Source organism: Vitis riparia, chromosome 15 (assembly GCF_004353265.1).
Source record: "Vitis riparia cultivar Riparia Gloire de Montpellier isolate 1030 chromosome 15, EGFV_Vit.rip_1.0, whole genome shotgun sequence".
Lineage (NCBI taxonomy): Eukaryota > Viridiplantae > Streptophyta > Magnoliopsida > Vitales > Vitaceae > Vitis > Vitis riparia.
This window is the reverse complement of record NC_048445.1, coordinates 3,099,441-3,122,878: the sequence shown is the minus strand read 5'-3', so window position 1 is coordinate 3,122,878 and position 23,438 is coordinate 3,099,441. Positions and strand designations below refer to the sequence as shown.

At 34.3% G+C, this 23,438-nt stretch overlaps 2 protein-coding genes across 6 annotated transcripts; one reads left to right on the top strand and one right to left on the bottom strand.

Moving 5' to 3' along the window:
- Positions 1-2,102: 2,102 nt before the first annotated feature.
- LOC117932323 (DNA-binding protein RHL1) lies at positions 2,103-7,859 on the bottom strand. 3 transcript variants are annotated; one of them, XR_004654135.1, is made up of 2 exons: positions 3,302-7,859; positions 2,103-2,488 (listed from the first exon to the last, which is right to left on the bottom strand). XR_004654135.1 is itself a non-coding variant. In XM_034853527.1 (2 exons), exon 2 carries the CDS (start codon positions 4,716-4,718, stop codon positions 3,369-3,371), a length of 1,350 nt encoding a protein of 449 aa, XP_034709418.1. In that variant the 5' UTR covers positions 4,719-4,897; positions 7,602-7,859; the 3' UTR covers positions 3,109-3,368. The 3 variants fall into 3 exon arrangements, 1 of the variants encoding a protein (XP_034709418.1); XR_004654136.1 differs by having other exon boundaries at positions 2,103-2,482; XM_034853527.1 differs by lacking the exon at positions 2,103-2,488 and having other exon boundaries at positions 3,109-4,897; positions 7,602-7,859.
- Positions 7,860-10,472: 2,613 nt separating this feature from the next.
- LOC117932152 (histone-lysine N-methyltransferase ATX4-like) lies at positions 10,473-22,896 on the top strand. Of its 3 annotated transcripts, none has more exons than XM_034853239.1 (24): positions 10,473-11,915; positions 12,025-12,080; positions 12,169-12,367; positions 13,029-13,076; positions 14,349-14,474; positions 14,577-14,645; positions 14,741-14,809; positions 14,919-15,010; positions 15,133-15,228; positions 16,187-16,322; positions 17,430-17,502; positions 17,635-17,734; positions 17,866-17,990; positions 18,346-18,491; positions 19,412-19,516; positions 19,667-19,731; positions 20,185-20,401; positions 20,630-20,713; positions 20,860-20,916; positions 20,995-21,084; positions 21,299-21,385; positions 22,163-22,237; positions 22,336-22,436; positions 22,544-22,896. In XM_034853239.1, exons 1-24 carry the CDS (start codon positions 11,013-11,015, stop codon positions 22,632-22,634), a joined length of 3,210 nt encoding a protein of 1,069 aa, XP_034709130.1. In that variant the 5' UTR covers positions 10,473-11,012; the 3' UTR covers positions 22,635-22,896. The 3 variants fall into 3 exon arrangements, with proteins under 3 accessions (XP_034709130.1, XP_034709131.1, XP_034709133.1); XM_034853240.1 differs by having other exon boundaries at positions 10,474-11,915; positions 15,136-15,228; XM_034853242.1 differs by lacking the exon at positions 13,029-13,076 and having other exon boundaries at positions 10,475-11,915.
- The last annotated feature ends 542 nt before the right edge of the window (positions 22,897-23,438 follow it).

Below are 23,438 nucleotides of genomic sequence, written 5' to 3'. Positions count from 1 at the left end.
TTTTTTTTTGTGTGTGGATATTTTCTGCTGGTGGTGGGTCCAATCTAATAAGGGAATCCAAGATCTAATGGCACAATGATCATCGATCACAGCCATTGATTTTTACTTTTTCCATTTTGAATCCCCCTTTAATGAGTTTGGTTGATATTTCCTATAATTTTCCTCTTCATTAATACATTTTAATCATCCTTTTATTTGAAAGTTATACCATTTAAGTAATTCAAAGTCGGATTTAGATGTGACATTTAAAACACCCACTAACAAACCGTTTTTTCATACACTTAGTTAATCAAACAAAAACAATATTGTCATCTTCTCCATTATTTATATTTTTAGCTTAACACAATTTCGAACAATAATCATTTAAGACGGTATTACTACTTATATATTAAAATTACAAAATTGGGCTTTTGAACATCCAAATTCAAATACGTAATTATTTAATAAAAATTAAATATTATAAAGTATTTAAAAATCGATCCAAACCGACCTAATTTGTTAACTATTTTTCGCCATTAGGCATGATTCAAACAAAAACTTTTGATGACCAAGCTAATCATAGAGCCTCATTTGTGAGGATGGCCCTAGCCTCTACTTTTGATTACATATGCATATACGTGAAACCCCATTAAGGACTCTAATTCAATAGCTTGGATCACCCACATTTAACATCCAATTGACATGAAGATTGAGCCTTCAAATGAACAAAAAAGAAAGAAAAAGCATACTCATAATCCCTTGATTAAGCACTGAAAAGCAAGTCAACTAGTGGCCACTGAGTAATCAGAAATCTTTCATGACTCTCTTAACCACTTAACAAGAATAATGGGGCGGTAGGTATCACATTGTTGGTTTGTTTATACCAAAAAAAAGGACACCCCCTTTAGACAAAAACTATTGTTTCTTTTGGCCACACTTTCCCCAATCATCCATCTCTCCTTGCCCTCTCATTGGCCAATTTGCTATGATTTTGGTGAAGTTTCCACCAATTATATATCATGAAAAATAACTAACTGGCATGTGGAATACACTTGGGGAACAAGTAGAAAATAATGGAGTGTGTTCCAAGTGTTGGGTCGTGATTTATCATTATAGATTATTGGTGAAAAGTGTGGAAAAAGGGGGTGATTTTATGGGTTATTTATTGTTTGTTTCAAAGTTAGGACATGAGAAGATGGGGGGAGAGGGGTTTCGTTGGAGAAGAAGATGGTGAGAGATTTTTAAACGTTAGTCCAACTAGAGAGAGGCCATGGGCATGGAATCTTGTGGGAGTGGCATCTCATATTGCATTTGTTGGATGTCTCTGTTCTGTTTTATTATGTCCCCTGTTGTGGAATGATATCTATCTCATCTCTGTTTTTGTGTATCTTTTCATTTTGATGCTATCTTCTCTAGGTTCTTCCCTCTTAGACCTTTATTTCGAACTATAAAATTAGAACACGAGTAATTGTTTTTTAAAACAATTCTAAAAAATAATTTTTGAAAATAGTTTTTTTTAAATTATTTTTTTGATGTTTTATAAAATAAAAATTTATTTGAAAACCTAAAATATTTTTAACATATTTTTAATATTATTAAATATATTTTAAAAATAATATTTATATGCAGTGTTTTATTTTTAATCATTTTATATATTTATATAATTATTTTTTTAAACAATTATAAAAATAAAAATAAAAAACAATAGAAAACCACTAAAAACATTCTTTAAAAATGCCGTATTTTTCGTTCTTAAGAACAAAAAACACAAAAAGCAAAAAACAGTTTTTAATTATTAAATATGTTTTCTTTATTTTTTATTATAAAGAACTCCTTTCTAAGTTTAAAAATAAATAATTTTATTAAAAAAACGATCGTTTGGAAAAAATTAATATCAAATAGAGTCTTAATTGTTTCTCCAACAGATCCTTTAAAAATATACATGTATACTCAAAAGCAAAAAACAAAGGAGTTTTTGAACTGAAAAATTGCTCTGAATTGGTACCAACCCCCCATCCAATCCCAAGTTCCCAACCATTAAATTATAGAATAAGACTTTTAAAGCACTTACAGTTCTACTGAGCTCAATTTCCAGTACTGAAAAGTAGAGGGTATGCTGGCAATTTAATAGCAGAGAATGACTCCTCTGAAGTCTGAACTACCCTTATTCCAATTTTTGCTCTCCAGGTTCAGTATTTTAAAAGCAATGAGCTCAGTTTTGTAGAGGCTCGTACATAGAACAAATAATTGAATTAATAAAAGAAGATGTCGAATGAAACACTTACAGAGCTACAGCCGGTGGGGTTGTGTTCTACAGTCTACACTCTTGGCTCGGGCCCTTTCAAATGTCTGGGATATGTTGGGTCAGAATAAACAATTATCTCCAACTGGCCATGCTTCGTGTCTGCACTCCCTACATCTAGTAGTTTCCATACATTCTTTCTCCATCTTGTGGTTGACAAGTCATCACAACCCAGTCGGCTCCATGGAGTTGGGTGGGATTCTGAAGCTTTAAGAGCAAGTAGTTAAAAGTTAGAAGTCATAATTTAAATGAGTGGTTATGGTATTATGAAAGTTTTATCAAGCATTAATCAATTTCCACGAAAGTTCGAAGTTCCTCAAATAGACAAGACAACTTTGATTGGAGTACTATCCAATTCCTGTTGCTCCCTTGGATCGCCCCGTACTGGTTGTGACAGGTGTGATCAGTACCCCAAGATATGGCTCCGTATGGGCAGTTGGTCGAGAAAAGTTCAAGAAGCGGGGGAAGGGTGGGGGGTGGGGGTTGACTTCTTAGACATCTAAGGCAAAGTTTGAAGGGACACATCCTTTTGCTTCTGGTTGTACTTCTAACCTTAAAAACTAATCCCAATCGGGTCCATAATCTCTCTCATTGAACTTAAAGTGAAGCCTTTAGCTTCCAAAAATCCAATCCAAACAAGCCTTAATTTTCCAAGTTTTTTATTTAGACGGCGGCTGTTTTTTTCAACCGTTTGACATAACTTTTGCATGAATCTCATTCTCAAAACTAATACTCAGGTTTCCTAATGGGATTATGCTAATCTGTTCAGGGGTTTAATTCTAGGTTCACTAAAAAAAAAGAATGATTTGCATATGTTTGGCAAATGCTTCAACAAATAAGTCTACATTTCTTCGTGACTTCACACATACATACTAACAGAGGAATTAATAGCTTTTTATAGCACATTGGGAATAATTGTGATCAACAGTGGTCAATTCCACCTGAAACAATAAACCAACAGGTATGTATGACATAAAACATGAAGAACAAGGCGTTTTGTAATGATTCAGTTTCTCTTACATCAATGGAAGAGAAATCTTTGAAGCTGGAGTTGGACTCACTAGTCAAGTCATTGGGCCAATGCTGTTTAAGCTGCAGGGCTTTTCATCTTTCTCTTGTACACTCTAACAGAAGCATCAGAGATCGGATTATCAGATTGCTCGCCTTCTGTTGAGATGTCTATCTCAGATTTTGTTTCCTCGATTACTTTTCTCCTTTTCCTGGGTCCCTGGGCTTTCCTGGCATCAGTCTTCCGGGCAGAAACTTTGGTTGATGAGGATTTCCTTGGGGTTCTAGATGTTTTCTTTTCCTCATCAGATGGTTCACTTTCTGTTGAGATGTCCATCTCAGATTTTGTTTCCTCAATTACTTTTCTTTTTTTCCCGTGTTCCTGAGCTTTCCTGGAATCAGTCTTCTGGGCAGAAGCTTTGGTTGATGAGGATTTCCTTGGAGTTCTGGATGTTTTCTGTTCCTCCACTTTCTTAAACAATGTGGATATAGTAGCTTGAGATAGTCGTTTCCTTGACTTGGTAGCTGCCCCAGCAGACTCTTGAATTTGTGTGGTTGCTCGAGTCCTTGCTTCAGCATCTTCATTGCCACTTTCAGGTGTTGCAGAGCCAGAATTTTCTTGTCCATCAGATATGTTGCCATCATTTTCAACAGAATCATCTCCAGAAGAAGCTTCTGCAAAATTGAATGTTTTTCCTGCAGTTCTCTGTGAATGGCGAACTGGTGTCACTTCAACATCTTTCGGTGTCATTTCAACCACATCTTTCAAACTGTCTTCACCAGACAAATCATCTTCTAGCTCAGGTTTAGGTGACTGCGGTTCTACATATTTCATTTCAGGTTTATTAACACCTTGCTTACTGTCAGATGCCATGCCTGCACCCCCTTTAAAGTCGTATTCAACACTTTGTCCTTCACTCAGTTCTTTAGGAAACTCGAGTCGGGCTTCTTCTGGATTCTCCTCCTTTCTCCCAATCCACCATGCATCAGAAAATACAATCATATTATCAAAGTAATCCTCACACATTACATTTTTTCCGCCTCTAGAGAAATGCAGAGTCAAATACCTGTTCTTCGGGTAAACTATAGTCCCAAACAACTTCATTTGACCCTGAGGGAAATCAAGGTAGAGTATAGGATTCTTGGTTCCCAAATCCTTGAGTTCACCAATCTTGCCGCCAGCGATAGGAGCAAGAAGACCTGGGAATGAGAAGAGGAACCGATTCTTCCTCTGAGATTTCTTCAGAATATCTTTTCCATGGTGTTTGATCACTGTTTTTGAAGGGCTCAGCGCTGAAAACGCTTTTGAAGGAGTATCTGACAGTAAGTTCTTGGAGAACGCCAATTTTTTTCGTCTTTTACGCTCTTCAGCTTCTGGATTCAGTTCAGATACTCCACCATTTTCATTCTTCTTTGAAACTCGTACCATTCTGCCTGCCCTACTTCTCTTGGAGAATAGTTATTAAGAGTTACTGATAATCATATCCCAGAAAACCAGTGTAACAACTTTCTAAGCTTGAAACAGTCAATTAGAGCAAGGATGACGGTTTGTGGATGAAATTAAGGCTGCAGCTTCAACAAGTTGATTCATCCCAAATTTGTAGGATACTGAAAGAGAATTTAGCTTCAACATTAATAATCTAAAAATGGAGACTGGATTGCTTCCATAAATGAATCCATGCATTTATAAAGCTAAATAAACATCCATCCGTCAGAAAGGATGATCTCATAAAGATTATGATAAATCTATGTTGATAACCAGGTTTTTGCTAAAAAAAAGGACTTGTTAAAATTTCTATGTTAAGATCTGGTAAATAAGTGATGATTCTCATGTATTCCATTAAAGTAGTTATATATGAACAATGGAGTGTAAATTTGCCTACTAATTAGTGCAGTAAAAAAAAATATTATTATAGAAACCAATGTTTTAAAAGGCTAAAGGCAACCTGGGAGCGTTTTGCCTAGATGAGATAAAGTGTAACTTCAAGACAGGATAAGGCCTAGGCCTCAACTTTAATAATAATAAAAAGAAAAAAATCTTAAAAATCAGAAAAATATTAATAAAATCACATGAAAAGTAAATAATAAAAAAACCATACAATATATAATAATCAAATGATTCAAATTAATTGTACGTCATTTTCAATGGCTTCTAATTTAGTTTTTTTGTCTGTTCTAAAATCCAACTCTCTCTCATGCATTTTTCAAATAATCTTCAAAACTACCATCACTATCACCAATAGGATCCTCTAATGAATCATAATTATATCTAATTGCTCCATCCTCTCCATCAAAGTTAGTGTCAATCCATTTTTCTTTTTTATCCATTAATTACAATTATTTTTTTCCTTTATCCATCAATAATAAGATAATGATTATATAAGTTCGGTTACTACAATGACCAACAATCTTTTATTTCTTCTTCCCAATCTCTTCCTTTCATTTCCATTTAAAGAATTAATTGATAGTCAACTAATCCTTTGTTTTCTAAAAGGCTTAACCCTAATCTTGATACAAGACAAAACTTAAAAATTTATATCAAAACCCCATAAAAGCACAGGTTACTACAACCAATAAAATATTAAGACTTAAACCTCTTAAAAATGTATATAAAAAGTCGATAAAGACCCTAAACCCATTAAAACCTTTTGAATATTTGAGACTTAAGCCTCGATTATCCTCTATTGAGGCTATAGCCTCAAGGCTAATTTGCATAGCCTCAACTTGAGGCCCCAATAGCCTTTCAAAACACCGATGGAAACAAAAAAAGAAAAATGAAAAAACAATAACTACCCCACCTAGAGCCCTTGAGGTGTGGCTTTGGGGTAGACTAGGGTAGGGATAGGAAAGTTCCTGGTTCAAAACCATGCACCAAAATAATAATAATTACCTTACCTAAAATTGTTTGGTCTGAATTTGATGGGTATGTTTGAAAGTTCCCCTTGAATGATGGAAAGATTGAACAAGGCTATATGAGCCTGAACCCAGGATATAATAAAAACATTTCCTGTTTCCTTTTTCTTTTTTCTTTTTCTTTTTCTTTTTTTGAGAGGGACAGTTAGACAGAGCAGGTTAATACCGAAAAAAATAAAAAAAATCATCAGTGAAAGGATCAGCATGAAGGTTTTATCAACGCAGGAAGCAGGATGGCAGAAGACAGATGTTCAAATAATAGGGTTACAGATCATGTTGGGAGAATTCTAGGTCAGCATTCAATTCTAGAATGCAACCCACGCCTTTTTTTTTCAACCCAATGCCAAGCTTTAAGCAAGGGAAAATTTGATGTAGAAGAGGTTGCGAATGTCACAATGTAATAACTTGAACAGGAACAAGGGGCCCTCTTCCTTTCCCCCATTTCCATCTCATCACTACCAACACTGCTTTCCTGCTCAGACCTTTTACTTTTAGCCATCATATCCATATTCACTTGTAAGAATTTGTAAGGAAAAAATAAAAGGGAAAAAGAAAAGAGGCGAGAAAGAAAGAGAATATCAACATCTCAAAAATACATAAAAATCAACATACAAGCACTGGTTCATTTCCTTCAAAATACATATGAGATGAAGAATCAATGTGCACTCAAAATTTACATTCAACCTAAAGGAAACCCTCTATTTTCACAATAATTCCCACAAATCTACCAGAGTATGTACTTCATGTAGCTGCTGCAAATTGCAAACTTACAACCAAAGAATGCAGATATTTAGGCCTTTTCACAGTGTGAGGGTACATCTAAATGTGCATACTCCATGGTTAAAAGTTCATCTTAGCTGTTCAGAGGAAATTGAGTGAAACTTTGAAATGGTGCACATAAATAGAACAGCACTTTCTCATGGAGTATGCAGTAAGCCCTAAAAGGCTCAACCTTTCCAACATAATAGCATAGCACATTTAGGTTGAAAAACCTAAATGTTGACACAAAAACTGTAAAAAAAACTCTACAAAACAATAAATCCATTTCAATCAATAGAAAAAACCATCACAAATGCCAAGACTTATTTATCTGTTAAACAACAAATACGTAGAGATACAAGCACAAATGTGAAAACAAATCCAAACCAAACCAACAGAAAAGGCTCAAATTCGTGCCAAATAATTGATGTAGTTTACACAGATCAATGATATCATAAATGCTCTGTTTGAATGGAGAGAAAATATATGGAAATGAAAATTAATTAAAATAATGAACAACAATAGAACACCAATTAACTCATTCACCGCTCAATGCAGTATTTCTGTGTATGTTCGCCGAGAAAATGTAGGAAAGCAAGTTAAAATTCTGAAAAGTAACAATACAACAATAAACTAGTACAGCATCAAATGCAGATATGTACAGATCAGTGATCTCGCAATCGCTCCTTTTGGTTGCTGAGAAAATGATGAAAAAATAAAACAACGGATGATTTCAAGTAAATCATGCATTATCAATGTCTGGATTGGAAAAAGCAAGAACAATCGCCTCAAAATCAACCACTAAGGCTCCGTTTGAACTTTCTGAAAGCGAAAAACTAAAAATTTTCCCTTTCTTTTATTTTCTGAGAAAACAAACGGAGCTGAGGAAATAGCTCGGAACTTGCCTGGAAGTATAGAGCACTGATCGATGCGGAGACGCAAATTTGTAGATCTAGGAGCCCGCGTTAGGGTTTTAGTGTTAAAGAAGCTAACCTAAACGACGTCGTTTTCACAACATCTGTTTTGCGTATGTTAGACTAATGGCGTATTTTGATCCAAATATTGAGTTGAAAAAAATATATCATTAAAATAAACTATCAATTTTTTTTTATTTATTATTCAACGTATAAATTATATAATTATATTTATATGAATATTGCAAGTATAATGCTTATCAAAAATAGCCTTGTTTGATTTTTTTTTCCTTTTTGTTTGATGAATTTTTAGTTGTTCTCGAAAATAAATTTTTTTATTTTGATTTTATAAAAAAAAATTAATAAATTAAATTTATATAATATTAATTAAATTACATTTAAATCTTATTAAAATAAAAAAATTTTATAATTGCAAATAAATTAGGAAATTAATAGCTTTTAGTAAACTAAGAATATTAATAATAAAAGAATATCATAAATTATATTTTTTATTAAGAAATATGTTATAGTGGATATAATTTTTTTTAAGAAATGATTGATAATATTTTAAAAACATTAATAGTCAATAATATTTCATTTAAAATTAATTTAAAATAATCAAACTTTATTTTTTCAACATTAAATAAATTAAATTTATTTATCATATGTACATCATTAGTCCGCAATTATATATAGAGCATTTTTTATTAGTTTTTATTCGATTTGTAATTAATTCGGTGAGTGGTTTAAATTCCAAATCATTCTTAAAGTCGGTAAATTTATTAAAAAAAAATAAAAAATATTAAGTTTTCCTTAATTTAATGAGTTATTATTTGATAATCAAAATATTTTTAAAATAGTAATAAACTCGCTAATAAATTAATGCATTAAATTTTGTTTTGTTTATTTTCTATTTTTGGTCTATGAAACAAGCAAGGTCATGATGGGTTTTGGTATGTGATGTTTGAGTATGATTTAGCAAAATTAAAGTTTTGATGATGATAAAACAAAATTTTGATATAAGATATAGTTTCGAGTATAATAAGAAATAAAATCACATTTAATGTGTTGGTAAATTATGTAATCCAATGATATAAAGTCAAAAAATATCAAAGTATGCATGGTTAAGAACTCATCATTCATTATTTAAGTCAATTTCAAGTAAGATCGGGTACAATAAATTAGGGATGTAAGTGACATTGCTAGGGACGTAAGTGACTATAAGTTTATTATATTGATATTATATTTGTAAATCTTATGAGAAGGTGGTAAGAGAGAGGTATCATTGGATTATTTGTATTTAAGTTCGAAGTATTACTCGAGGTTTTATTTTAAAACATGAAGTATCATTGTAGGAGTTGTATTTCAATATAACATATCATTTGACATTTGCGTCATTTATATTTTATTTTTTCTTATTTTATTTACATTTATATTATCGATGCTAATTACATTTAAAATTGTTAAAAATTTGCTTATAAAATCTAACACTAAATTAAAAGTTTCAAACTGTTCGGCTGTATCGTTGTGTTTACCATTAACTTTTAACTTTTTAATATTAATTGGATAGGTTTTTAACTTCGCAACTTTATAGTATTAATTATATAAATTATTTAAGTTTCAAATTATTTTTAAGAATTAGCAAAACTTATGGATTAAGTCATTGATTGATCTAAAATCTATTTATTTATTAAAAAAATTAGAGAAGTTAAAAAGAAAATTAAAAATAATACATATAATTAAAAAAATCATATTTAAAATTTTTCACTACCAAAATATTTTTAAAAATATATATTTTTGTTTATTTTTTTTATTACCAAAAAATTTGTTATATTAAAGTTTTTTCCTTAAATAAAAAAACTTAAAAAGTAATCAAACAATGGAGATATCAAGAAGCCGCCCAATTCAATTAATTACCACACCCACACAAATGGTTTCATTTTTTCCTTCTATAAACCCATAAATAAATTCATTAAGAAAAACTTACAAAGTAATCAAATAAGGGAGATAAGAGGACTCCACCCAATCCAATTAATTACAACACCCACAATTGGTTTCATTTTTTCCTTTTATAAACCCATAAATTAATTCATTAAAAAAGCTTACATAGTATAATAATGGAGATGACAAGTCTCCAACAAATCGAATTAATTAAAACACCCACAAATGATTTCAATTTTTTTTTTCTTTTATAAACCATAAATAAATTCATTGAAAATAGCCAAATTTAGAAATCTTCCAAAATTATTCCATTTTTGGACGTTGGTACTTGGACCCACCCAACAAGCAAGCAATTGGCCCACTGATGACTGACCCCCCAAAAAAAGAGCAGCACAGAACTCCATGCACCCACGACAAACCCAACCCAACACGGCGGCGGCACCACCAATCACCTCAGATACTCTCAAATCAGCCGTACCGCAACGGCCCAAATCCCCAAACCCCCACCATAGGGTGCGCGGAAACCCATGCTACCGTCCCCGTTTCGTTTCGCGCCTCACCCAAGAACCACAAATTCTCCCCCTCAAGTTTCAATTTCATCACAAAAGTTTGGAGCCAAAACCCCCAAGCCTACACGTATTAGAATTTAAGTTTATTTATTATTATAATTGTAGCTTATATTTTTGTAATTATGATTTCGATTTTATTTTAATTTTACAATTACTATAAATACTTAACACATAATCAATTGTCCCATTGGACGCTCTACACATCCGAATCTCTCTCTGCGAATTCGACAAACCTTTTATTTTCCCTGAGAAAATCCTCGAATTTTCCCGAGAAAGTTGGTTGTCTAATTTTTCTCGCGGTCGATTCGGGGAGTGGGTGCGGGGGGTTTTGTTCGAATTTTTTCTTTTTGTTTTTCGGAGTCTTTGCGATTCGCCGGGAAATCGAGTTGTCGGGGCTTGGGTTTTGTTCGCCGTTTTCTGTTCCATTGCGGGAATTTAGGGTTTCGCGGAAAAAGTTAGGGCTTATTGTTGGGATTTAGGGGTGTTTGGGGATCGGGAATTGGAGGACAAAGGGGCGGAGTAGGTGAATTTTGAGGTGGTTTTGGGATTTGTTGCTGCGTGGGAGGTGGAATTTAGGGTTTTGGGTTGGAAATTGAATGTGGCTTTGGTGGGTTTGATGTGTGGAAGATGATCATAAAGCGGACGATGAAAATTGAGATGCCGCAAATAAAGCGGTGCAAACTCGAACAGCCTGGTGACGACGTTGCTTCTCTGATAAAACCCAAGAAGCGAAGAATAGATGGGAACGGTCCAGCTGACACGCCTGGCAACGTTGAGGAGGATAGCATTGTTGCAGGTTCTTTGTGCACCGAGATTTCGTACTGTGCCAGCGAAGTGGAGTCGAATTCGAAGGGCAAGAGGAAAGGAAGGAATCCAAAAGCGGGCGGTTCTCGTCCTCCATTATTGCCGTCTTCGCGAGGTCGTCATCGGGCACTTCCTTCGCGATTCAATGACTCGATAATTGATTCATGGACGAAGGAGGATTCAAAGGCTGATGACATGGAATCAAATCTGGATGATTTCGAAGTTGTAGTATATGAAAAGGAGAGAATTGGTACCGGAAGGCAGAAAACTGGCGCATTGAGATTAGAGAAACAGCACAAGGAGGAGACATTTAGGTTGCCAAGTTCAAATCTCTATGGACTTTGCGAAAAAGCCGAGGAAGGAGAAGCGGGTTATGTAGGGTTTAGAGAATCCGAGAGCAAAAAATATTCTTGTTCACATAGTTCATTATCCTCATTACATGATGGCCTTAATCCACTTGTAGAAGCTAGTGATTACCCGGGGTTTAACTCCAAAGGTAGGGAGAAAGCAGGGAAGGATAAAACCGAAAAGCGGAAGGATTTCTATAGGCCGGAGGAATTTGTGTTGGGAGATATAGTGTGGGCGAAATCAGGCAAGAGATATCCAGCTTGGCCTGCAATTGTGATTGACCCTGTGTTTGAAGCACCAGAAGCGGTGTTGAGTTCTTGTGTTGCTGATGCAATTTGTGTCATGTTCTTTGGATATTCCAAAAATGGAAAACAAAGGGTGCTCTCTCTCTCTCTCTCTCACTTTATTATAACGGGCTCTTCTTTTTTTATTTCCACTTATAATATTTTTATTGTTTTTTAAATCTAAATAAAATGGTGATGAACAGGATTATGCTTGGGTCAAACACGGGATGATATTTCCATTTCTAGAATATCTGGACAGGTGGGTCATAACCCATTCTGCGGTTTAACAATTTGCCTAAGGGAAATCATTAGTCTCTTCTTAATAGTGGTTTTTTTTTATTTGTCAGATTTCAAGGGCAGACCCAGTTGCACAAGAGCAAGCCGAGTGATTTTCGGGAGGCAATTGAGGAGGCATTTCTAGCTGAGAACGGTTTTTTTGACATAAACAATGGGAGTGGACAATTATCTCGTACGGAAGAGAATCCCGTTGGGGTTGAAGAAGCCACTGGTTCAAACCAGGATCAGGAATCCCACTCTCAGAACCAGGCAAGTTCCCACAACTCAATTTTTCTTAACTTTTATTCTTCCTTTCTTCAATTTCAGTATATGCAAATGAAGGATTTTATCTGACTTGGGTGGAGTATCACAAAAGATAATCCCCTGTGTTCTTATATCCAAGTGTGAACTTGTCTTGCTATCAGTGAACTAAATATAGTAGATAAAGTAAGTATTCTGGTGGTTGTGGCTCAGGCCTTGACTCCAGTTTACTCTTGAAGACTTTCTTCATCTTCTTGCTTATACTTGAATTTTTTTTTTTATATTCTTCCACTAGAAGTCAACTGCTAGTTCAGAAATGATTCAGAAAGATTTTCAACTTTTTTCTTATTAACTCTTCATATCTGAGAAAAATGATTCTGGAAGACCCTCAAGTTTTGCCATTAGGTTGGTTGAAGATCACGAATGGGATGGATTTAGGAGTCTTTATACAAGCCCTATGCCATCCCAACTTGCACAAGTAGTTTTAGAAACCACTATTTGAAACAGTTTGGTTTTCTGGGTCCAAGAACGGCATTGTTGGAACTGGGTTGGGACATCAAGCAGTGAAGCTAGCTAATTAATAGTTGTGGAAAGGGTGAAAGACATTTCTAATTGAATATTTGGCCTGAATGTATGATTGAAATTACAGTTTTCCTAATCTTGTTATTAGGTGATTGTTTCTTGCCAGCATTCTCGAATGGCGGTTCAGAAAACAGATGTATGTAAGTTGTGGCTGGAGCTGCTCCCAGGTCCTTGCTCCCGGTTTCTCATTCATTCCTTGCCTGTAGTGTCGTCTGGGGTACAATATAACCCTGAGAGGCATATTATCACCTAATTTAGTCATCTGGTTTGAGAGTTTTTTGCTATGCGTGAAGTTTCTATGCCTTTATTGAGATGGCCGAATTTTTTTTTTTCCCAACTGCCATGACTAGGGATGACATCAATATATATATATATATATATATATATATATTAAAAATATATTTTTTATTTTTATTTTTTTTGGTTTAGTCTCATCGAAACCGCATATGGAGATAGCGATGTCAGTTTTCAACCAAAGCGCAGCTATAGCCGTATTTTTACCCTGTATTAAAATTTATTTTTTGTTTTTATTTTTTTAGTGAACGCCTCATAAAAACCGCATACGAGGGTAGCGTTTTCAAGCCATAGCCGTATTTTTACCTTGTATTAAAATTTTGGGAGTTGTGATTATGTCCTTAACCTTTGGTTTTATCTGGATTTATATTTATCTTATCTATTATTTTTCATTATCTTATTTTTTTTATTAAATTATTTTTCATCAACTTTTATCATTTTATCCTTCATTTTTTATTATTTTATTTATGTGATAAATCATTTTCTATCATCCTCCAATTTTTATCTTCTAACTTTATTTATTTATTTAAACCAGTGTTTTAAGTTATCTGATAAGTTATTTTTAAAACATCTTTATCATTATCTTTTTTTAATCTTTCTATTATTTATAAATTAATGTTTCAATTCCATTTTTCTAAAATAATTTTTTTTAAGAAAACCCATAAACGGCAGCCCCAGACTGCAGCTTTGAAGCAGGGGCAAAAGACCAAAAGAAATAGAGAAACGTGGCAACAACCCCTATGCGTCCACCTAAAGCAAACAGCTTTTAAACCCTTAAAATTTGGATGTCTACTGTTATTTGGAGATTAAATGTGGAATGGAGGCAGTGGTAGGCCAGTGAAGTTAACTTGGTCTCGGAACTTGTCACTTCTCAGTTGGGCGCTAGTTGAAATTCATCTAAAACTTAACTGTGGTTGAATGTGGATCAAGCCCATGTACAAGATACTGTTTTAAAATGTATTAATCGATCATGTATTACCATGGACATGTGTGACCAACGATTTTGTCCCTTCATATTTTGGATAACTTTTGAGTTGCTTTTTATTCAGTTAATAATGCCGCAAAATGTGATATGTGAAGTTTTAAGAGTTAATTCCGGTGGTTTTCTTTGCAGGGTGTATTCAATAATGGGGAGGCACAACCCTGTGATGGTTGTGGCTGTGTTCTACCATGCAAAAGTTCAAAAAAAATGAACAATTCAACTGGTGAAACCCAGCTTTTATGTAAACATTGTGCTAAGGTGTGTGAGAAATGTTTTGTCTTGGAGGTATCTTGTTTTCTTTTCTCTAAATGAAATGGAACAAAGTTTTCCTGAGTGATGTTCCCATGAATTTTGTAACAGTTGCGAAAATCAAAACAATTCTGTGGTGTATGCAAGAAGACATGGCATCACTCGGATGGAGGCAATTGGGTGAGTTTTGTACAATAATTTAGTGTATAGTTCTTTTCAACATGATTATTTCAGTGTTCCATATGATTGTTATTTGAACTTACTCTTCGGATTAGGTATGTTGTGATGGTTGTAATGTCTGGGTGCATGCTGAATGTGAGAAAATTTCTACCAAACGTTTGAAGGTTTGTCCACCTGATGTTATCTTCAATGTTAATTTGTTCCTTCTGTCTCATATGTTTATTTACTCTAATTCATGAAGGAAAGTATCACTGACTTGATTACGTTTTGAAGGATCTGGAGGACATTGATTATTACTGTCCTGACTGCAAAGCTAAATTCAATTTTGAATTATCAGATTCAGATAAATGGCAGCCCAAAGTCAAGTATGTCATCACTATCTTTGATTCTTCTTTTCTGCAGTTTGTTGTTGGCTTGCTTTTGTGGCTTTCTAATATTACTTTTTTTTTTCTTAGTTTTTATTTTTAATGACGTGAATCAATTTTAGCAGGTGTGTAGAAAATGATGGACCTCCTGTGCTGCCTGACAAGTTAGCTGTTGTGTGCACAGGAATGGAAGGAATATATCTTCCAAATCTTCATGTGTAAGCCCTAACACTTGTGGCATATGCTAGAGTAAATTTTAATCTGTAAAAATTGTTATTACTGCTTTCTTGCATGCATTCCCCACTCCCACCCACTGCATCCTTGTTCTATTTTGGGAAAAGATGTCTCTTGAAACAGTGGACCATCTAGTACTCAATATTAACTAGAATTTCAACCATTCATTTGGAATATTTACAAATATCATGGTTGATTTATCTTTAATTCCTTAAATAAGTTGACAAGGCTACAGAATTTTGAGTTATAAGTAAGCTGGAAGTTAGAACTTTCTTTGCCAATGATTGAATTTGAGGCATGCTACCAAAGGGGTCTTTAGTGTGGTGGATTAATTACTGTCCAGAGTAAGGGGCACGAAAGATGTTTTTAATTAAAATTAGAAATATTTTGAAATGAAGATAAGGAATATCAGTGACCTATCACAAAAAAAAAAAAAAAAAAAAAAAAAAAAAAAAAAAGAAAAGAAAAAAAGAAAGAAAGATAAGGAGTATTGAGTGGGTAAATTGGGTCCTATCAGTGATCTGCATTTTGCCATTTTTGTTGTCTTCTTTTGGTCTTTATGTTGAAATGTCATATGTAAGTTGATGTAACCTTGTCTTATCTGCTTGTGTGGTTCTCAAAACTTTTTCCCTTTGCACCACTTTCCTACAGCATGTTTTACGAAAACAAATAACATTAAAGAATCATGTCCTGAAGTTGTACTTTGGTGTATTATTTACTGTTATTAAATTATACATACCTTTCTTTAAGTATCAAAAAAAAGAAAAAGGATCATGTCCTGAAGTTCAGTCACTGATTTGAGACTTACTCATAATTTGGTTCATTTCTATTGAGGGAATTAAGTTCGATTAATTTCAGCTGAGTTGCAAAGCAAAATCGGTTGATTGAAACTTTATTTTTGGTAAAATATTTTGCTAACCTACTTCCAATTTGTTATTGTAGGGTTGTTTGCAAGTGTGGTTCATGTGGCACAAGGAAGCAAACACTTAGTGAATGGGAAAGGCATACGGGTTCTAGAGCTAAAAAATGGAAGGCGAGCGTTAAAGTAAAGGATTCTTTAATACCACTGGAAAAATGGGTTTGTACCAGTTGACCGGCTCTTGTTAGTTTCAAAGCACTACTTAAATTTCTGGCGTAATCTGTGTTTTGAATAAAATACGGTCTTTCAATCATGGGAAGAATTTAGACTGTTGATTAGAACTTCCAATATGCATTTAATGTGTATTTGGCAACTAATTTTAAATTTGAGCTCCGCTGTGGTTCTGTCAAGCTTATTTATACTGACCTGCATGGTGATTCTCTACTTTGTCTGAATTGTTTTGTGCACAGTAAAAATTGGGGCATTAAACATGAACCTTATATTATAATTAGTTTGGCAGTTGCTTGTAAATGCATAGTACAATCTTCCTTTATTGCACTCCTTGTTTTCCAGAACTTTACTATGCAGCCATGTCAATACAGGCCTAATATTTGGTTCTGCAATTTGAAACCTAACCAGCCCCCCTCATTTGACTACTTGTACCTAATTAGTTCTCTAGCTTATTGTTTTCCTCTATTTATTTGCTTAGAAGTTTTAATTGTAAGGCTCCCATTAGTGCTTATGGTTCTCTCAAAATTCTCCCTCTTGATTAAGTAGTTAGTGCATGGCTTTAGTAAAGTTATGCTCTGGGTTTAATTTAGTTTCTCAGTCCTGATTGGAGCTTGTAACTCTCATATATATATATATATTTTTGTGTACCTGATATCTTTATTGAACTATTAGCAGGCTAATTTAATAACATATAAGTTAAGAATTACTTTGAAACTTTTAAATTCTGACCATTTCGTGTCCTGTGAAAGAACAGTAGATGTATATGCAACAATCATGAAAGGAAACTGTTCCCTTTCAGTCATGAGAGAGAGCCTTTTTTTTTGGGGGGGTTCAACATTGGTCTTTTATGTAATATGCTGCATTCAAATTATTTGTCACTGGGATTAGCAGTTTTAGATGTTTATTCGATTACTCATTGAACATATGGATAATTCCTCAATATTTTATTCATCTGCAAAATCTCTATCCGTCTAACTTGTGATGTTAAGTGTTGTGGTGATCATAGAAAGAATCACCCCTTGTTCTCACCAAAGTTTACGTGTCATAGATGAACAATTCCAATATATTCTCCTTTTAACATTGAGATTGCTGCAGCTTGCAGAGTATACTACACATGGTATCAATCCTCTGAAGTTACAAAAACAGCAGTTATTTTCCTTTTTGAAAGGTAATTTTTATTTTTCTTTGTGATCTTTTGACATCTTTTTTTTTCTGTCTGCCACTGCAGTCATGAGGCATTTTGCAGTATAACTTTTCACTGGTGAAGAAACTAATTATACTCTTAATTTCATTACAACAGAGAAGTATGAACCTGTTCACGCAAAGTGGACAACAGAAAGATGTGCTATTTGTAGATGGGTTGAGGATTGGGACTATAACAAGATGATCATCTGCAACAGGTGTTTCTTGATTGAATCTTCATACCAACTTAGTACATTTTGGGTGATGAAAATTAAAATGCATTTGTTGACTGAAGATCATTCTTTGTACTTTACTTTAAGCATCTCAATTCTATTCTTGTTGGGTGCAGGTGTCAAATAGCTGTCCACCAAGAATGCTATGGGGCAAGAAATGTTAAAGATTTTACTTCATGGGTTTGCAGAGCATGTGAAACACCTGATGCTAAAAGAGAGTGCTGTCTTTGTCCTGTAAAAGGCATGGCAACTAGATTTTTAATCTTCAAAATTAACTTTTTGGGTCAAGCCCCTTTCTGATTTGGATGATGTTTACATATCACTATGAATAAAGATGTCTTGCCAACAAAATGTAAATTTGATGATTAGTTTTGGGCTTAACTTTAATTAACTAATATATTTATTAAAGATTCCTCGAGGCTTGACTCAAGTGGCAAGGGGTTGGTGTGGGATGTGGGAGGTGGGAGGTTTTAGGTTCAATTTGCTGGAACAAAATAATATAAAAAAAATCTCACTTACAAAAAAATCATTTATTAAAGTTTCCAATGTCTTTCAAAGATTTTTTGGCCTTACTAAATGTGAATATTGACTTTTAGGGGGTGCTCTAAAGCCTACTGATGTTGAAGGACTGTGGGTTCATGTCACGTGTGCTTGGTTTCGGCCTGAAGTTGCTTTCTTGAATGATGAGAAAATGGAGCCTGCTGTTGGAATTCTTAGAATTCCATCTACTTCATTTTTGAAGGTGAAATTCTTCTAAATACTTTCATACACTATCTATTTACAGATGCTTGGATTGCAAAACTTTTGATGATTGTGCATTATGAAGTAGATTAGCAAAATTTAAGGGAGAAGCCAGCATTTCATATTGACTCCATGAGTGATGGCCTGAACTTAGTGAACCTGTAACATCTATGTGTTTGCATGCAAAAAGAACTTTTGGATACAAGGGCAGACATACAGATGTTATATGCAGGAAAATCCAATTGGAATCCCTGAACACGTGTTCAAACAATGCATGCAAAATGAGGATATTTAAAATGGACGAGTGATGATTGACAATATTATAGTATAATATGGAATAAGAATTATGAGAAGTTTAGAGGTGGCAAAAAGTATTGGTCAGCTTAGAAACATGTTGAAGAAATAGGTGTATGCAGAAATAGGTATGCTTAAATGAATACTGCATAAGAAGAAAGACTATAATATATTAACAAATCAAGGCAACTTTGAGAATTTCTAAGATGGTTCCACTTAATTTACTAATAAGGAGGAGTCAATAAACAGCTCTAGAAGGACAAGATGAAGGTCAAAAGGAATGTAAACTGAATCTGTGAGAGGACACAAATGATGAATATGGTGTGAGATGGAACTGAATGTCAACAAGTATGTTGTGTAACTGACACCTAATAAATGCTATTCACATCTCTGTTGAGCCTCCTCTTCATTAATGATTGCATGTAGCATCTAGTGAAGAAAAAAGTACAGCTGTTATTGCCAACATAAAACTAGTTTAGATGTGGCCTTTTTGTTTGTGTGGTTAATTGTACGTCATTCTAGTCTGTTTTTTTTGGTCAGGTGATTAAAATTAATGACTGTTTTTGTAATACATCCTTTGCTTGGATGTTAACCATGCTTTTTTTTTTTTTCTTGTGTGCTACGCAGGTTTGTGTAATTTGTAAGCAGACTCATGGATCCTGCACACAATGTTGCAAGTGTGCCACTTATTTTCATGCAATGTGTGCATCAAGAGCAGGATACAGCATGGAAGTAAGTTTCCTTGCTGGTATGCTACTTATGAATATATTCATATGATGCCATACTTTTCATGAGATGGCCTTTTTGATGAAGATGCATTTTGGAGTTCAAGAAGGCTGTTACAATATTCATTTCCTCTACTCTAATATATCTCCTTTTCAGTTGCATTGTGGGGAGAAGAATGGAAGACAAATTACGAAAAAGTTATCATATTGTGCTGTTCACAGGTTACATTGTGCCTCTCCTTTTGTTTTAAAATATTTTTATGCAAACAATTGATATAATAGTGAGTTTTATGCACTTAACTGATTCTGAAAAAAAAGGTTCTTATGTGCGCCTGAGGATGGTATATAGGTGTTTTAAAACACTTTGTGTTGCCCAAGAAATTATATATGTTGGATCCCCCCTACAGAGAAAAAAAAGGGGGAAAGCCCTTCACCGTCTGCCCACCTAGGGAAAATGAGCATGCTCGTGTATACATGTACCTGCAGGGGTCTGTTTCCAAACTTAATAGTTGTAAGAGAAGGTCCTCAAATTACTAATGATTTATGATGGAGATATGGCTAGCTAGTAGCTTATTATCCTTCACTCCCTCATCCAAAAAAAAGGGGGGATTCCTGTATGTATCATGTCGTTTATTGGTTCAGTTTCTGCCTCTTCATCTGTTGTTTCTGGTGCAGGGCTCCAAACGCAGATACGGTTTTAGTTGTACGTACTCCTTCAGGGGTGTTCTCTGCCCGAAATCGACAAAACCAGAAACGTGATCAGAGCTTCAGGGGGTCAAGGCTTGTTTCATCCAGAAGACCGGAACTTCCTGTATCCTCGGCATTAGAGACTAATGAGTTGGAGCCACTGTCTGCTGGAAGATGCCGGGTCTTCAAAAGATCAATCAATAATGTATTCCATTTATGCACCTTAGTTGTGCCACTAATTTATTTTTTGAGACTTTTTATCACTTCACAAGCTTTTCTATGTATCCTTGAAAAGAGTGCTTGCAATTCCTTTTTTGTGATGGCTAAGTTCAGATATCCTTTTGCATTATTTTTCTAATGTCTCCAAATGTTATATGATCAATTGGGCCTCTTTGGTCTCTGATTTCTATCTCTTTTTTATGTTTGCTCAAAGGTGGGTGCAGGGGCAATATTCCACCGACTGATGGGGCCAAGGCATCATTCTTTGGATGCAATAGATGGCTTGAGCTTGTACAAAGTAATTTTCTTGTCCTTGTTTTTACCCTTTCAAATATTTAAAATTTTCAATTTTAGTTGGGGGATATGTAGGTGTGGATTATTTTTTCCCTTGTGGCTGGTATAATGTATTTTAACCATTTAAAGGTTTCTTTTTTCTTCTAACAGGAATTAGAAGATCCGCAAACATTTTCTTCATTCAAGGAACGCCTTTACCACTTGCAGGCAAATCATCTTTCTTTATGAGTTGTAATTATTGCCTACATAAAATTTATTTTTCTTACAGTATATTCATTGCTTCAGAGAACTGAAAATCACCGGGTTTGTTTTGGCAAATCTGGAATACATGGATGGGGCCTCTTTGCACGTCGGAGCATTCAAGAAGGAGAAATGGTATAAGTTATAAGTTAGTAACATATAGTATTTTGGAGGACCACATCATTTGTTGTGATAAATTTACTGTTGATAAGTTCTCCAAATGGTTGCATTCCACTGATTTTACAGCAAGGCTAATACACATGCAGAGTAAACGAAAATTAATTGAAGAATATATTGTGTGGTTTCCTCAAAAGGATAGAATTATTAATTATGGGATATCTATCTCCAGGTTATTGAGTATCGTGGTGAGCAGGTGAGGCGCAGTGTTGCAGATCTTAGGGAGGCAAGGTATCGATTAGAAGGCAAAGATTGTTATGTGAGTAAATTCTTTATGATTCCATAATGTATATTTGTCTCACACTTTGTCTTGACTATGTTTAGCTATGACTTGCTCAGTTCATCAAATGATAATCTTGGTTTAGTTTCTGAATTGCCCAATCATTATTGGGTTCGTTTGATTGTCATTGTAATCGTTAGCTATAGGTGTGGAAAATTTCCATTTCCTAGACTAGAAGGCTATGTTTAGTTCCCTGAAAGTATTGAGAAAAGGAAAAAATGACGAAGAACATGATTTTTCATGTTTGATTTACTATAAAAAAAAAATTAGAAACACACATTTTCAAATTATTTAATTTTTTTTATAGAAGAGGAGAAACATGTATTAACTTTATATCTATTTTTTATTTTTTTTAGTTTTACTCTTTATTTCCTCTCCCTCATTTTCTCTCAAATTTCCAAGATCCAAACATAGGGGAAGTTTTTTATTGTTGGTTCAGTCTTATCTTATAGAAAGTTACAGCAGTAACAGCAACACTTTATTTTGGTATGGTACCCTTGTTCGACCCATCAAGTACATGATTTAATTTGGGTTAAAACTACATTCATGCTGATGTTAAATCTTAAACAGTTTGGCCAACTGGGTCCTTCACTTTTGTTTCATTCACTCCATAATTCCTGTTGTTTAAAGTTATATGTAAAGCCCGTGGCTCGTCCTTTTGGTCTCAAGCAGATCTGTTTCTGATGATGAATTTTGTCACTTCAATTTTCTATGGTGATTCTGAATCTTAAAATTCAATGAACATGTGATCTGCAGCTGTTTAAGATCAGTGAGGAAGTAGTGATTGATGCTACAAACAAGGGGAATATTGCACGCCTAATCAACCATTCTGTAAGTCGCTATTTCTGAAGCTAAAATTTTCATACGGAAACAAAAAATCAAGTAGTGTGTCTTCTTTCAATATGAATATTTGTCCCCCTATCCTGCAGTGCTCCCCCAACTGTTATGCAAGGATCATGAGCGTGGGTGATGAAGAGAGCCGGATAGTCCTAATTGCAAAGATCAATGTCTCAGCAGGGGATGAGCTTACGTAAGGCCTTTTCTTTTCTTTCCCCTTCATTTCCCTTCACCAATTTTCCATCTGGGTTTGGTTGAGGATTTGATAAAACCTGGGCATTGGGCCATTCCTTGTTGCAGGTACGATTACTTGTTTGATCCAGATGAACGTGACGAATCCAAAGTCCCCTGCCTATGTGGAGCTCCAAACTGCAGGAAATTCATGAATTAGGTGATTATACTAATACTATCATGGAAGCCCAGTTTCTTTTTTAGCAGAAAGGGGTACTGATCCATCTCCCAACCCAGTGAGAGAATGGGTCACACAGTTATTTTCTTTTTTAGTGTTCAAGCATATTGAGCTTGAAATTTTCTTTTTTAATTGGATTCTTCATACCTCAATTTATCCTGTAATCTTTTTCAGCTGCAATAAAATGTAAATTCTCCAGCAGATTGGCAGGTGCCATTTTTATGAATTTGCTGCATTTCATCCATGTAATCATAATTGATTAAATATCTGAAATGTGCACCCTCATTTTTTGTTGTCTTTTCAGTAAAGGAAAAGAATTTTTTAGGAAGAAGATGAAAACAGAGAGGTAGAAGGGAAGAAAAGTGGGGAATGAAAAGAAAAGAAGAGAAAAAGGGTTAGGTGTGTGGGTTCTGAGGTTGAAAAGAAGAAAATAGTGATTTTTTTATCATTTCATGCTAAGGTGTCAAATGGGTTGGACCGCTTGTTTGACATGTGGCTTGGCATGTCAAAAGATCAGATTGGGCTGGCCTGACCCAATTATTGTAGTGGGCTGTGTTGGGCCCCAGTTCGTTGCGCTATCCCATTGTGCCTCATTTTTAAAGGTTGACTAATGCACATGAATGATGGTTAGTTAGTTAGGTGGATGTCAATCTAGTTGAAATGTATTAAAACTTAAGTGATGCAACTCTCACATTTTTCTCATCTTTTTCATGTAATTAATTGAAATAATTAATAAAATAATTTTCTTTATCTTCAATTTTTTTTTTAAATATTTCAATATTTTAA

Coding starts and splice junctions, on each gene's coding strand:
- LOC117932323 (XM_034853527.1), bottom strand. CDS start 4,718: ATGGTACGAGTTTCAAAGAAGAATGAAAATGGTGGAGTATCTGAACTG.
- LOC117932152 (XM_034853239.1), top strand. CDS start 11,013: ATGATCATAAAGCGGACGATGAAAATTGAGATGCCGCAAATAAAGCGG. Junction 12,081..12,168: donor TTTCTAGAATATCTGGACAG/GTGGGTCATAAC, acceptor TTTATTTGTCAG/ATTTCAAGGGCAGACCCAGT. Junction 14,810..14,918: donor TTTCTACCAAACGTTTGAAG/GTTTGTCCACCT, acceptor TACGTTTTGAAG/GATCTGGAGGACATTGATTA.